Source organism: Gallus gallus, chromosome 4, assembly GCF_016699485.2.
Source record: "Gallus gallus isolate bGalGal1 chromosome 4, bGalGal1.mat.broiler.GRCg7b, whole genome shotgun sequence".
In the NCBI taxonomy this organism is placed as follows: Eukaryota; Metazoa; Chordata; class Aves; order Galliformes; family Phasianidae; genus Gallus; species Gallus gallus.
This window is the reverse complement of record NC_052535.1, coordinates 31,476,642-31,493,384: the sequence shown is the minus strand read 5'-3', so window position 1 is coordinate 31,493,384 and position 16,743 is coordinate 31,476,642. Positions and strand designations below refer to the sequence as shown.

Genomic DNA, 16,743 nt, shown 5'->3' with positions numbered 1-16,743 from the left:
GTGACTATGCCTGATGCTCCAGTGCCTAACATAACTTGCTTGAGGTGCTTTCACATCCTACTTTAATGTCAATTTAACCCAGATGCAATTTGTGTTAGCCAGTATAAGACAGTAGCTATATATCCCTGTTTTCTGACGCACATTCTCTGTAGGTGTGTATTACAGTAGTACCAGCTGATAAAGAATATGTTCTTGTTGAAGCATGTAATTTAGAGGAGGAAATAAAGCAGTCTGAATCTGATCACATATAAGATTTTATACTCAAATAGAAATAGTGTTTGGTTCTTGTAAGGATTAGCAAAAGATCACTTATAAAAATACATTCATATATTAAAAAATAACTTCAGCTGAGTTCCAATTATTAAAAATGTATGTGGTCATAGGACTATAGCTCGTAAAACTGCATTGGTGAGATTTCTGTGAACAAACTGCAAGCTTCACATGCACTTGATCTGGAGTAGTCTTTGGCACTGTTTTATACTGAGCAGACGTTGTTAGAGAAGTAGAGTTCTTTTTACAGTTTTCAGACTTATTAAAGAAACAGAGCACGCACTTGAGGAGTTTGTTTCTACTGAGCTAATGAGTTCATTTAATGAGTTACTAATGTAATAAGGAACTATATTTTGGATATAGATTCTACTAAGTTCTCGTTCACTGTAAGCCTTGTACATAAAATTTTCTTTTACAATCAAACTAATATTTTTCAATTTTTATTTATCTTTGCATCACTATATTAATGCACAAAGTGGATTTGATTTATCAATGTTTCAGAATTGCTATAGACTGGAACTTGATCAAGTTAACTCAAGATCAATAAAAATAAAGAGATTTAACAGAAGTGAATTTTCCTTCTGCTACTGCCTAACATGTATACATAAAAAAGCAAAAATAATAATTAGCTGTTGTCCTCCCATAGTATTTATGTACCTTCTTGGACACTTTTAAATGAAACATTAGTTTTCAAATTACCAACATCAATTTATCAGAGCAGATTTCTGATATATTTTTCAATAAATTCAATTGGCTTTATGAGTTATAGAAATAAACATTGTAATTGTAATATATAGCTAATGAGTTGAAAAATTATTTTTAAGACTAAAGTTTATGATCCTGTTCAAATATGAAACAGTGTGTCATATAAATACTGACTCAAATCCCAGTTATAATTTATTATAATTTGAACTACAGGTGTGGTCTTTTGTTATAGCCAGGGTATCAAAAAGCAGTATGTAGACTATAGCGTAAGCACTGAGAATATAGAGAGTGCTCCCAGTTACACGAAAACTGCAAGGGGAAGAACAGTGTCTGTCCAGAGTGTGAAATATACCATACCTGTCCACACTAAGTGCACAGAGATTAAGGACTGTGATTCCCACTGATGCCTTCTGTATAAAGGGAAGGAATTTGCAAAGAAACTGCCCAAATTCAGAATCTCCAAAAGGCCACTTCTGAGCCAGGAGCTAAAGAAAAGATAAAAAATGATCAGAATATTTGAACAATAGCTTAGCAAATATGTAACAATTGTAATTCTTTCTTGTCTTAAACATAATCATTGTAATCTTGAGTTTTTCATACCTCAAAGATATCTTTAGTACTGAGTGATTCTGAGAAGTAACTGCTGCTGTAGAAACATGGAGGGTAAAAATTTAAGCTTAAGTGTTGACCTTCTACAATTGTATTGTTAAAAGATCTTTTGTTGATGTGTTTCATCCACTAGTATTTAATAGTGAAAACCTAACTCAACCCCATCATAAGTGGTTGCAGTTACTGCGTCCCAGAACCAAGCATATAAAGCATAATTCGTAGTTCATAACAAAATACCTCAGAGCTAAATTCCCGTGCTTGCATGCAAGTAGATTCTTGTCATTGTAAATGTACTGCTGTGTAAGTTATGTCAGTATTCACTGCCAGATTCTTAACTGCATGTGGAGAAAATAGTGTACATACACAATTAGTTCTATATTATGTTCTAAAGGACTAGCATCATACATGTGGTAACAGAAAGGCATCTGTGGAAAGATGTGAATGAGTGACTAGAGTTTAGATCAGTATTATTTTTTTCTTGCATACTGAGAACTCTCCTTCCCCAAGAAGAGCTGGGAATCTTATTTGGCATCAGTACCACTGCAGACAGAATGGGACCATCTTTGCAATGGTATTTCAGTCTAGGCCAATTGTATTTAACAAAAGCAAATCCCCTTGTATCAGAGGATAGTTAATGGATCAGTAGAGTTGAAGATTTCGCTAGTCAGTACCTTCAGTAATGAATGTAATGAGATTGTCTGCAAGCCATTGAACTGTTCTTTTGGTTTTATCTGTACAGACTGAGTGAAACACATTGAAAGCTCCAGTAGAATTATCTTCTAGATGGATTGGCAACAATAGAACAAATGTTTTCAAGGCATATTTTTGCTTTTTTCCAGAAAATCTTGCATGACTCTTTAGTTTATGTCAGGGGCTGCAGAAAAACTGTTAGAGAAAGAAAGACCAGACTGAACTCAAAGTGGATCTCCAACAAGTTGTAGTCAAATGGAATTTCAGCTTCACTTTCTCAACAGTTAGTGATCATATGGTATCTGGATTTGGTTAAAATCTGAATAGTTTTCAGGAACCACTGAATGAAAGCTAAGTGGCACTGCCAAGAGATTCTAGCATACTTTTATCAATTTTATCAGTTGTTAAATAGAGCCCCAAAACTGATTCATCATTATAAATCACACCCAAAGTGGTAACAGAAAAACAGCCCTCAATTTGAGTGCACTGACTGTGTCTGTAGCATATCATCAGCAATAGAAATGAACAAGCACTTTGTCCTGACTGTGAAACTGATACTACAAAGCAAATATTATCTTCAAAAAGAGAAGTGTTGTACTTGAAAAAGGTTCATTTAGCTATTACTCCTCACAGGGAAGCTTTATCACAGTTTCAGCATGTACACATCTTCCCTGAACCCCAGGAAGCTCTCCTTTTTTAAGATGAAAAGTATTTTATTCCTTTTGTTTCTTACACTTTTCCAGTAATTGAAGTACCGCCAGTACCAGATCGTTAGACATTCTTTTCAAGTTGATTTTAATCAAAATCAGTAAGATCAGGATCAAGTTGCTTGATTTTTAAGATTAACTTTGCGATCATTTCCATGCGTATCCTCCATTATCATTCCACATCAGCTATGCATTCATTACTTCCCTTTGGATCAGGTGCCAGCTTTTTTCTTCTGTAGATATTTTTAGTCAGTGGTTTTCTAATTTTGCATCAGCACAACTTCATTGCCCTCTCTTCTACTCTAGCAGAATGTCGAGACTTCAGAGGGAAGCAGCACATTCATTTTGAATAAAAAAATTGACCCAGAACTTTAATTGAATCAGTTCTGATTTACTCAGATACAGTACTGGGACTACTTGCTCCGCTCTTCCAGTGCTTTTGCATGTTTTAATATCCAAGCAAAATGGAGATAAAGTTCTAGCAGATTACATTTTCTCCCAAGCCACAAGGATCGGAGGAATCAGGCTGATTATTCTAACTCATATCCTAGTTCTCCATGACTTGGTCAAATGGATTCTGCTTTTGCAACCCCACTCAAAAATCTCAGAACTTTCAAAATAAGACTTGCGGCAAAGGAAGTGCACTTTTCCCCTTGTGTATTTGCAGCCTAAGAGTATTTCATAAGTTTCAACTGTGGAGCAATTGCTGTACCAGAAAAGAGTATAGTCAACAGCATATTTATACACTGAAATCAGAACCGATATTACAAGATTCTACAGTCTTTAAAAAAAAAACAAAACAAAACAAACAAAAAAAAACCTCAATCAAGTGACGAGAAAGTTGCAGTTTCCTTGAGTATCCCCTTTTCTGCTCCTTTATATGGCCTCTCTGCCCCAATGCTGCAGCTCGAAACAAACAAGACAGCAGTGCTGAGAACATTCCTTTGCAGTGATTTTAAAATGTCACTCAGCTGATTTTATTCTACTGCTGTTGCTATTTTCTAACCCCCATTAGCATGCTAGATGATGTACAAAACACAGATAAAGTCCCACTGTGCATCCCTAGCAATTTATATATAGTCTAAAAGAGAGAATGTTATAATCTAACCGCATGAGCATTTATCAGTACATGCTCATATGCATCCAGTGTTTATCTAATTGTAGGCTGATACTGTGTGTTTAAAGGCTGTTGATGACCCTGAAATTCAGCCCAAAATAGATGGACTGGGTTGAATGCTGGGTGTGAAATGACTCTCTAAAACCTGCTTTGGTTCAACAACTGTGTTTTTAGATGTCCTCTCTCTGCCACATGTCACTGAGGTTGAAAGCAAAGGTTTCAGTATATCTGCCTCTTTCTGCTCTAATTGCATCCTAGTGCTCTAGAATCTTCCTCCTCTTCCTCTATCTTCTTGGCATCGTTGCTGTGCAGATACACAAGGCCTGTTTCCCAGAAACTTCTTGTCCCCATGTTGGATACTCTCCTGAATTTCATGAGCTGTAGGTGCTCAGTGATTCTGATGGCACAACTCTGGCAGTCAAGTTTCAGCTGTGTCTTTGGCAGGACAAATAGAAATATCCTTTTTTATTCCCTGACTTCTGTTCAGCTTGTGCAGTGATGGATACAGGGTGCAGAACAGCAGATTTCTGGTTGTTTAGATAACTTCTAGTTGTATAAGCTACCATCATCTTCTAACTGTGGAGTAGGAGTTATAAAATCAGTGTATTCCTGAGTGATTTCCTTTCCTTGCAACATGGCACAGAATGAAATATGAGTCATATCACATGGGATTTTGTCATGTTTCCTGTAGGAAATGTTGAGCTGTGCTAGTGCAGCTCTGTCTTAAATTGTCATCTACACATATGCATGTCTGTTTCAAGGTATGGGCCAAATACTGTACCTGCTGTTTCAGCTGGAATTCAGGTGGAATCTGACTGCACACAGAAGCATCCAAGAGGATACTGACTTAACTACATTAAGTGACAGAAGATGATAATTCTGACTGAAGTGTTGATGTGTAAAATTCACTGATTAGAAAGAAGTGTTCTGCTTATAGTATTTTGGTTGCGATATTTTGAGTTAGTGACTTAGCCAGGACCCTCTCTGTCCCCATGAAACTTCATAGCACAAGAATTCATCCTTTCAAGTCTTTCTCTTCTTCCTACAAACCCTATACCCTGAAGAGAATTGCACTGCAGGACAGCAGTCATCCATTTCTGCCTTAGGACCCACAAACTGTTGCACAATCCAGATATATGCCTCAGCTCTGCTCCACCACTTTGCATGTGAGGAGAGCTGTAAGGGAGAAGGAGAAAGAATACTCCCTGTCTCAAAGTATTCCCACTATTCACTCTTCCCACTGCTGGGGTGAAAGTCCTCAACTTTGGAAGGGCATTGAGTATGGGAAAATTAGAGGAAAACAGGACATACCTTGGTTGTGCAGGACACAAGACTAACATTGAGAATATCAAGGTGACTCAATAGTTCAGGCTTCTGCTGACTTTGGTATCAATTAGTATTTTGCTTGCACCTAAAATCATGAAAACACACTGCATCTCTTCTGCTGTTCTTTGCAGGAAATATATTCTTAATTTTGCTACAGCAAATAGCTGTCTTCTTTCCAATTTCTATGGGCTTTCAAGGTGGATTATTTCTTCTGGAAGGAAGAAAGGTTTTGTGGGGATGCAGGAGTAACTTCAAAGACATTTTTTCCTCTACTGCCCTATTACAGCTTATTCTGCGACTTTACTCAGCTGAGTGAACATGAGCAAAGTCATTTTCTCTCACTTAGGCATCTGGAGAAAGTAATGTATAGTTTTTACACAAAAGAAAATAAATTATGCTTGAAGATGTCCTGAAAAAATGCCATGATTTTGAAGGAGAATTTTCTGTCTCACTTAACAGGTGAAAACCATAAATCCTAAGTTCCGCATTTTCTTTAAGATTTTTATATTTATTACAAAAATCTACTTAGCAGCAAAGCATTCCAGAAAACTCTAGACATCTCCCTTGTGATGTTTTGCTGCTTACAGAGTAGGGTTTATTCTTTTTTCTGGTTGTTTTGTGGTGATGGCTAACTTCCCATCCTTTTAATTAGACTGTTTCTCAAGCTGTGCTCTTCTTCGGGAAAATGAACTGCAAGATGTGCTTGTGTGCATAGTAATTTGCAATGGACTTATCCTTACACTACTTCGGCATAAAACTATAGCTACTGTGGATGTCACTTGCTCAGTTAGTATACAGAATCCTCCTGCTATGCTTGGTGTCAACAATTTATGGGCTGGAACGGTTTATGATGTGGAATACCAATAACCAAAAATCATAAAGCCATAACACTTGATTATCAGCCTTGTTTGTGTATAATATTCTGTCAGTGAAAGCAATCAGATAAGCCAAATAACCTGTGATCTAGAAGAGATGATTCTATCGGTTCTGCATTTGCTCTAATGTTGAAAAGTGTTCATGACTAAAAATGCCTCAGCTAAGTCTTCCTTTATGGAAGAGAAAACGGCTGAAAACGTCTGCTTACTGATGGCTAACTTTTACATTCAACTTTATCATGTTCTAGGTGAACCACTCAGATTTAGAAGCCACTGGAAATAAAGTAAACATAAACATGAATAAGAAAATGTAGTTTCTTAAAGAAAGCACTACTGTGATGAGCTGTTTGACAAGTGGACACTCATGTTTTTTTTCTGGGTAGATGTCTTACATTGTACGGGTAAAATAATTAAGGAAAAGTATGTAAAAATGAAACAGGTTAAAAACTGGCTTGTTTCATTTACTTTCCTACAACGTGATAACTCAAGGAGTTAAGAATATTAAGATTTAAGATTATAAAATTAACATAAATCTGATGTAATTTCTTTTTCAATAAATAGAATTCATTTAAACAGATTATTATTACTATTATTATTATTTGCATTGAAATGGAAGTGGAGAATGCTCAAAGCTTCTCAGTAACATCTTTAATGCTGAACTTTGACATTCTGAAGATGAGAACCTGTGTCTAGAATGTTTCTAGCTTCATGAGCTCAGGAAACTTTCTGCTTCAGAAGCAAGAGAGATTTTTCTATGGAGAGAAGCTGCTGTTCTGGCTGCTGCTCCTGCTAAAGTAGCCAGTGGTAGCAGCAGGAACTGTAAGGGCTTTCCAAATCTCTAGTTCAACCAAGACAACAGTGGTGCTATGGATGAATGTTCTGCTCTTCCTGTATATATATAGCCTTAGATAACTCGCTGATTTCTTCATAGAAAGCAGTCCCCTAAACAAACTGTCATATATGAAGTCCAAACTTAACTTATTTTCTGCAGTTGTTTGTGTGGCAGTGATGGATAATGTGGGTGATGCAGCAGCTTTCAGGGATATGCTATGCCACCTGATTCTAGAAAGGAGGTATGAAAATCTCTCTTCTTCAGTGCCTTAACCTTACCTCTGCAGCACCACAAAGCATTATAGTTCCCAGTCTTCTTTTCAATGAAAATAAGTAAGTCTCATTGATTTGGAGGCTTCATGGTTTGATATTGTGAATATCTGAGATTTGTGTGTTTTGCATTAAGAGAAAACTGTTTGGGTCCAGGTGCTATAAGTGTGATTGAAAATGAAGTTGTGTTAGAATGGGTAGTTCAGTCCATTAAGGTTGGATTTATAATTGGCATCCTTCTAGTAAAGCTCATTTGTTACAAATTTTAATATTGATTTGATCTTGTAAGTGAATATACTAGAGGTAATTAAGCCTGATGGGACTTTAATATATTCAGAATATCTTCAAAGGAGGCTAGTGAATATTACTAACATCTCAATCCATTTAACAAATTGCTAAGGGGAATCCACCATATAATTACAGTAATTGGAGAAAGTAAGTGGGAATTCTTGAGTCTACGGCACAGTAAAGAAAGGATAAAAATGTCAAAAATCTGTGACCATGTCTGTATCTGACATCAATTATGTAATTTCTTTGTTTTTTCTTTCTTCTTGCTTTTTTTTTCTAATATCACATCATTGTTAATTGTGTAAACGCATAACAGAATCATGGACTCATTCCTCCTGAGACCTTAAATTTTCCAATTACTATAATTTGTTAACTGCTTCTTTCTAAAGATCTGTAAAATACATCTGAATATCAGTAAAATTAACAACTTCTCTTCTGAAAGTTTTTTCAGAATAATTAAAGCTACCTTATGATTCAGGAGAGTAATTATACTTATTTCTGATTTAAATTGTAATTACGCTGTCTTACAAGCTTTTGCACTGTAGAATCTGGCCATCTTAATATTGTATGATTGGTTATTTTAACATGCAGATGAATGCTTGCTTTACTCTGATTCTGATTTTAAAGCTGTTTTGTCCACCTCAAAAGGAAGATCAGACTTATAAGGTTTTAAGTGTATGACACCATTTATTTATATAGGATGTGTGCATAGGATATAATTTATGATTCAACATGAGGCTAAATCTGCAGCTAAAAGATTGTTTAAAATATAGTTTAGAACTAATTATATAAAATACTATTAAAACCTAAGCTTTAAAACAAGAAGAAAAGTACCTTTTTTTCCTTCACTGGCTGTCACTGCCACCTTCAGATAGTTATAATATTTTTAGTAGCCATCTTTTATATTGTCACTCAACGAGGGGAACTAAATGGTGCCACAGATTTTAGGATCTCTTGAGATACAAATAAGAATGACATCTAATAGAATTTAAAATTAACTTTAAATGTAGGTGGACATATTATTGAATGGGTAATTTGAAAATGGTCCTGTAAATAACAATTTCCTAGCAAAAGTAATAGCACTCGCTATAAATGCTACAAATGCATCCATGTTTCAAAACACGTGCAGCTAGCCTTAATACAACGTGATGGCTGCATGTAAGAATTTTAGAGTAAATAATTTTGGAGGTTCAAGCACTCAGAAACCTACTAAAAGCTAGGTTTATGCTTGTCATCATGATTTTAATTCTGAATTGTAGCATGTAAGAGTTGACATACATTGATGTCAGGGGTCTGCAGTTTCATTTGCAGCCTTCAATTCTCAAATACTTCTCTGCAGTCCAGAAAGATATTTTGATATAATCTATGGCCATGTTCAATAGCACAGTTCATCATACACATTATAGCAAGGCTAGTGAACTTTCAGAACATGAAGAGCATCGGAAGATTAAATGTATAAATGTGTTTCAAAATAATAAAAGTAGTTAAAAAATAAAGTTTGTTGCTTTTAACTAAGCTCCTTAAGAACACTATCAAAAGGCAATTCTGAAAGACAAAATCAATTTCATATTTCATTCTGTTTCAGTGTGAAAATACAGCAGAGCTCTTGAAAGTTTAGAAAAGATTTTGTAGTAAGAATACATATTCTTTCCCAGACTTAGCTTGGAAAAAACACGTGCCGTATTTTCCTTGAATTTTCTTATCAAACATTCCAAAGAAATAAGGACAATGCCGTAGCAAATATCTATAAAGACAGCAGTGCATTATGGGAGATGTAGTCCAGGTTATAAATCCCACTTAGTAATGAGAATGAAAATATGCAAAACCCCAATCTCACGTCTCATTAGGCATCACATGGCTATGGATGACAAAGAGTAATCTCAAATCAGGCAAGGCTAATCATATGCATTACCTTGATAATATAAAATATTTTCTTCTGCTATCTTATCATTAAATTGAACGTTGTATTTTCCAGATGGGATATTGGAAAGTGGGAAGTAACATTTCCATTAAATCATTTTCATTATGATTAACAGTCTTTTTCCCATTTCAAATTCGCATTATGTTAAAGCCAAGTTTAAAGATTTATCTGTAATTTATACTACTGTAAGATCAGAATCAGGTAGTGCATGTTACTGTAGATTATATGCCTCTGTAGACATTAAATGTATGCACGTATACATATTTTTAATTCATTAATGATTTCAAGCTGTTATGATCTTGCTATATCAACACCTGTGTTATAATGCAGGTAAAGTTACTATGTCAAGAAATATACTTTTTTATTCAGCTCACTGTTTTTTTTTTCCATTTAAAAATCCAAAATGAAAGCATGGAACCCTACTTAATCTAAATTTATAGATTAATTTGCTCTGTTTAAAATTTATTAACCTAAAAGTTAAGTTTCTATAATCTTTAAAGGCCAAAATGTAAGGAACGGTCTTTTTCATTATGCTACTTAATGCTATGTTTACTGTCAGAAATGCCTTAAGTTTTTACTGATATCCCATCAACTATGGATTTGTATAATCCACAAGGATACAGATAGAAGTTTACAAAATTATTTGAAGACCTTCTAAAACAAGTTAATATCAGTGAGATAGATATATTCAAAAAGGACTTCATTCCATTCCTTCAAGCCTGTCCTATAATCATAGAATCATTAAGGTTGGAAAAGACCTGTAAGATCATCTAGTCCAACTGTCCATCTACCACTGATATTACCCACTAAACCTTGTTCCTTAGTACCACATCTACATGTTTCTTGAGTACTTGCAGGGATGGTGATTCCACCACCTCCCTGAGCAGCCTTTTCCAGTGCCTGACCATGCTTTTGGAGAAGTTTTTCCTATTCATGCATGTTGCATTAGTAAACATATACTGCAATAGAAAAAGCACTACCTGATGACTTTGTTTGATTAAAATGAAAAATACAATTAAAAAAGAGACAGAACAACTGAGACAGAATTGCTGAAGACCCCTTTTTTTATACTTTGAGAAAACCAGATGAAATTTGATTCTTCAAAAATGTTCTGTGATATAATTAACCTTACTAGCCCTGAAATAACTTCAGAAATCTGTTTTTTATGGGTGTTGAATTAAAACCTTAATTCACAGTGCAACTGACATAATGTCTCTCCACAGTCATAACATGCATCTTGCTGATCACAGAGTATTTTCTGTAAAAACATAAAGTAAGGATAGGATATTCCAAAAATAGCAACTAGCCTTATACTGTATGTCCATAAAGTAGGAGAACAGTTTCTAAAAAGTCTACTCTCACAATTTGTTTTGTTAGCTATAGCAGTTAGAATAAATGAAAAGTTACTTGATATAGCGTGAATATAGCTAGGAGCTACATCTTTAAAAGAAGAGGTTAGACCTGAGAGCAAGAACTTTGTTGTAGAATGAAAGCGAGTTGTGTTTTTTCTTAAGTGAACTATTCACTGACAAAGGAGTACTACTTAAACAGAGAACTAACCATAGAGAACGAGTGTACTTTTAAAGAAACTGAAGTTAAAATGTATTGTTGTTGCATCCTACCTTGTACACAATGATAGGAATATCAATGACAATATAGATAAGGTCTCCTAGTGCCAGACTGGCTATCAGTGCATTCGGGCCATTCCTCATACACTTGTTCTGGTAAATGATCCTCAGCAGAGTTGCATTCCCAACCATTCCAACGATGAAAATAGCACAAGATACCACTGTGTTAATGTATTTAAAAGTTTCAGCAATCTTAGTCTGCTGGGAGCATTTGACAGTTTGATTGGATACCGGAGGCCGTCTAGTGGTGGGGAGTAAACTGGATTCAATCCCTGAGGAGGTGGGAAGGTAGATTCCCACATCACTCCAATTGGTAGCGTATTTGTCAGAGCTGTCACAGAGGACAAATCCCAACAACAGCAGCAGTGAAGAAACTCGCAAATACAAGGCTTCCATCACGAAGTCCCAAATGAGCAAAGTCAGCAAGACAGGTTTTTTTCAGTATGTCGGTGAAATACTTAGCACTTTTTCACCTGCAGAGAAAAACAATTAAAAAAAAAAGGAAACACAACATCAGTACACCAAGTAGGGTAACACATCCTATTTCTCACTTAGAAAGAAGGGTATTTGTGCACTTTCTATAGTGCATGTATGTAAACACCTGTTCATCATCATCGTGTTTTTCTGAAATGTAGATTGCTCCCATTCATTAATTCTCTAACAAGACACAAAGACAAATGAGATCCTGCAGAATCCTCTTAGTTGGAGGCAGAATTTGTATGTGAAAGAACAAAACAGGGTGGGTGCAGCTTTGTTTTAAAATACAGTCTCGCAAGAAAAGTATACCATCAAAGGGAGGCCTTGGAGACTATTCTGTGGTATTTTAATCAAAATGAAAGGTTATTATTTTGTCTATTAAAAGGTAAGGTATCAGTCCTGCATTAATACTTATGAGCACTATATTTGTTAATTTTTTGAGTATTTTTTATAATTTTGCAATTTATATTAGGCTTTCTGTTATTTATTTTCTTTCTGACTTTATAATTACCCAGATTTCAAAGAAGACTAAAAGTACATATATTTCAAATCAAAATTTGGACTGGATCCAAAGTCCAAAGATATTAGGAGGAAGACTTGCATAGTTTCAGGACATTTGACTGGGAAAGGCCCTTAAAACTGCTTGTGTCAATTTACTGAGATAAAGATAAGTCTTTGGTTCCTGAATAATGTCACTGTAGCTCATGTTGCAGTTCTTATCCAGGGTTAAGTTAATTATAAAAAAAATTATGCTCTTCCAAAGATAAAAAAATACTTGGTTTAGTATTCTAAGTGATAACTCATGACATTTCCAGATAGGAAAGGAAGCATCGCAGCATTCCTTCCTGGTATAACTGCCTGTGTGTATCTCCAGAGCTGTTGGCTCTTGCTGCAGGGGGCAGATAGTACCTTTTGTGAAACCTCCTGTGGAGGTACAAGCCAAGGAAGACACTCTAAAATCCATTTCCTTGAAATCTCAGTCTAACTTAAGATGAAGTTTGTTTAGGTGTTTTGCGTCAGTGTTGCCAAAAGAAAAGTAGAAAGTCAAGTATTTACAGCTTTCTGATTTCTAGAGACTCACATGAAGGATTTGGGAGGATCCTTTAAATTAATCCGAATTTCCTTCCCTATGGAGCTACTAATTCAGTTTATAACAAAAACAAAACAATTTACAACAGAAAAAATGTGGCAGACAACTTACTGATAGGAACTCCAGACACAGCCACAGTATAAATATTTATAGTGAGATCTGTAAAAGTGTGCGGGTGGCTATATACAGCTTCTGCAATGCTAATGGGTATTTCTGTCTGCTATGTAGAGCGCTATCCCTCACAGACCAGCGATCCAAATTGAGTCTTCTGTCTTGGTGCATCTGAGATGGCCAGCTGACCAACTGTGAGTACCTGTGCACTTGCTTTTTAAGTTTTATATGCTGAACAGCAAATCCTTCTTTGTTAAACGCCTGTTACAATGGTATCGCACGGCAGTCAGCAACAGTCAGCAGGATGGAAGTGCTTTTGCTTTAGGATCCTAAATCATATCAGAAATAGCAGGCAACTTTTTTTACCACAACTCTTTTCAGGCAAATATTTATACTTCTATCATTTACAGTGACTACCGCTCCCACAGCATCTGCTTTAGTCATAATATGCTGTACTCCTTATTTAACGATGCTTTCCTGTGACAACTTCATATGCACATGCCATGTGGACACGGTGGTAGCATGGTACTCACACAGGCAGCGCGTAAAGCTAGGAACAAAACAGCCAGTTGCCATCTCTTCCCTCTCTCAACAGAAACTTTCCCATAAGAAGCAAAATTAAAAATGTGTTTTTATATAATAATTTCTAACAATATTTTCCCGTGGATTCCTGACAAGTCCGGTATCTCTATTATTGCAGCATAAGAACAACACGCGACCTGCCTCACGTAGGTGACGTGTCAGTACCCTTACTAACTTTAAGCAATACTGTAGTCTATTTTTCTTCTTCCGCACGGTGTGAGGCGGTGGGGCAGACCTGCAGGCCACGTGCGTGTGCTGTCCCTGTGCTCACTTACAAAGTCCGGGCTCGGGGCCATCCCGCGCTGGGGTAGCAAGCTCGAAGCTCCCCGCGCCGCCAATCGCAGAGAGAATCGCTTACTGTTAGAAGCGAAAGCGTTCCGAGTATTAAAGAAGAGCTAAAACGTGAAGAGCACTTCATCTGCCCCAAAGGCGGCTGAGGTGGAAACAAGATCTAATAAACCGGAGCACGAAAGCTGCGAAAGAAGCAGCGCCGACAAAGTGAGTTTCTCTGGGCTGTCTCCCACCGCGGCACAGCGAGCGCTCCTCGCTGCCGGGATGACTGCCTCGCAGTTCTCCTGCTAACACAAAAGGCTCTCCCTCCACCCGCACCGCCACCGGGGATCCATCCTCGCCCCCCCCGCCCCGCCAGTCGTGCCGTGCCCCCCATTACCTGGCGCGCCGGCTCCGCGCACTCAGCCCAGCCGTGCGGCCGGCCCCGGCTCCGCGCTCATGCTGCGGCTGCTGCCCCCGCCGCCGCGATTTCCTCCGAGAGCTTTTCCTGGGATAGTCTGGGCAGATCCTCCTGCCTGCCGCTGACTGGGTGGGATAGAAAATCTCCACCTCCGCTGAATCAGTAACGGAAAGACAGACTGAAGGAGAAGGCTGAGCGTCCTCTCCGTTCTGCCCCCTCCCCCAATTAAAACAAGCCTGCAGCCCGAACCGAGCCCCTGCCAACGTTAAACACAAAGGCTGCCTCCCGGGCACGGGGGAACACTGAGAGCTCTTTAACTGTTTCCTCTCTGAAATGGAGGTAAACGACTTGACTGGACTCATTTAAGCAACAGCCTTTGGGAATCCATCCATTCCTGTAGCTGCCTCCTAATAGCGCATTGGGTTCACGCGAAGTTTGTATGTCTGATTGAATCAGACGACTTACGAGCCGCAACCAGACCGGGGGAAAAAAATATATGATTAAATGCACAGCTTTTGTTTGCATTTTTCCCTGACTTGGTCAGGATTATGTTTGCAAGGCAATCAGTAAAACTGGGTGTGCAACAGTTTCAAAAACTCAGGATCTGTAAAGTGCTCTTGGGTGAAATTTTCTGTGGTTCGTCCAGGACGTACCTTGTTATTACCTTTGATTTTTCAACACCAAACCGCATTTGCAAAGATAATAAAGGTGTAGGATTTTCTGGCATTTGTGCATCCCCTAATACTGCTCTTCTGACAAGTACAAAAAACTTAAGCAGAAAAATGGAAAGTTGTCTTACGGTTAACAATCTTCTCTTTCTATGAAGAAAAAAAAAGATCAGTTTTTCAGAGAGCGCAGTGCGGCTTGAAACTGAAACAGTTTCAAGTTCCCTTCACACTAACAAGTTTAAGAAATGTTGAATCCCTTGTTGAATGGTTTTCATGGCAAGTTTCCATCTGGCTTCAGCACAGAAATAATTTTCTTCTTTTCAGGCAGTCTTCCTAAGTATAATGTAAAAATGCACGGTCCTAAAGAAATCAGAACAAAAAGAAAAGAACAATAGAAAAATGCGATGCCTAGTGGCCCGCAGAGTTAAGATACCTGGTAGTAAATCATGTTAGAAGTTGTTTAAAACTTTATGAGTACTGCACTGTTAAGAGAATGTTTCTGTAGACATTCTCTTACATCACCTGATAAAGCTTGAAGAAAAAATCCCACAAAATCTGGGTGTCTGGGTCAACTAGAACAGCGGTGCTTCATTTCTTCTAGAAAGCCATCTCTATTAAACGTGTCAAAGTGCAAGATCTTTCAAGGAATGTAAGTGTTCACGTTGAGAATCACAAGAAGCCTACTGCGTGCATATCAGATATAAAAGCTTAATTGAAAGTCTCATGTTCCCTTGAAGCTGAATAAATGCTGACAAGCCACTACACTGTCCATATGATATTAGTAAAAGTTATTTAAAAAATCTTTACAGTTTGGTCAGAGATGCTTAGTATTAATGATGTGCTTTGTCAAGAATCATCTGTATGATAACATGCTGGAAAACCTCTTGAAGTGCTAGAAAGGCTGTACTTGAAGTTCACGCACACGCTGTGGAGTGCTTTCTCTAATACAATTATTGAATCTCTTGTATGTTCTCTAGACATTCTTAAGACTCTGATCCCTTTCTATAGTCGTTTGAGTCCTGTTGTCCAAAAAGCTAGAACTGCATGATCAACATGATGAAATTTTGATATCTGGTATTCATAAACACATTTTCCTTTCAATTAATAATTCCATTAATTTGGAGAGTTTATATAATATGTTACAATATATTACAGCGACATGCCTAACTATATTTTCTATTAAGTGGAATATACAGATCTGCTAATGCCATTAAATTTTAAAATACAAAAGAGAGAGAGGTATTTATCACCATTTTGCTTTCTTCTGTTATTGCCAAGCCACATAAGTAGTATTAATTAATAGAAATTACTGAATTGCTCATAGCAATTGTGTTCTTTGTTTTGGTTTTTGTTTGTTTATTTGTTTGGATATATATATATATATATATTTTGGACAATTAATTGGGCCTTTTTTCTTTAATTATCACAGGTGTCTAAAACTGGATTGAATTCGTGTCTTAAACTCAGAAGTTGTACTTAATAATTCCTGATAGTTTTTGTTGGTGGTGGTGGTTTTCTTTTTTTTTCTTTTTTACTTTTTCAGGAAGTATTGTGGGAAAGTAATTGATCTTCTTTCAGCTACTTTCAACAATTTACAAATGAACTATTTGTAAACTGGATTTCCAAATGCAGTTGACCTCAGCTAGTAAGAAAAGTGACTATATACAGTTCTTCACACCAGTATATTTTTAAGTACAACAGAAGCTTTCACTGCTGTAGTAGGACTGCGCTGTACATGCGTTCTTTTATGGAAGAGCTCTTGACTGAGGTCTCATTATTTCGGAATCAGAGTAATGAAAGTGTTTCCTTTGACCTCAGCTATCTGTCTTCAACAAACTACTTAGCTTGACTTGCATAACTGCAAAGATTCAGAGTAAGGGTAACATA

At 36.9% G+C, this 16,743-nt stretch overlaps 1 protein-coding gene across 1 annotated transcript in view; it reads right to left on the bottom strand.

The window, feature by feature from the left end:
* EDNRA (endothelin receptor type A) overlaps positions 1-14,287 on the bottom strand; it is a 29,516-nt gene extending 15,229 nt beyond the window's left edge. Inside the window, exons 1-3 of the mRNA NM_204119.2 lie at positions 14,168-14,287; positions 11,232-11,710; positions 1,333-1,460 (exon numbers count right to left, since the gene is read on the bottom strand). Of these exons, the coding sequence (NP_989450.1) occupies positions 1,333-1,460; positions 11,232-11,633 (530 nt within the window). The 5' untranslated portion in view covers positions 11,634-11,710; positions 14,168-14,287. The remainder of the gene's footprint in view (positions 1-1,332; positions 1,461-11,231; positions 11,711-14,167) is intronic.
* Between the last annotated feature and the right edge of the window lie 2,456 nt (positions 14,288-16,743).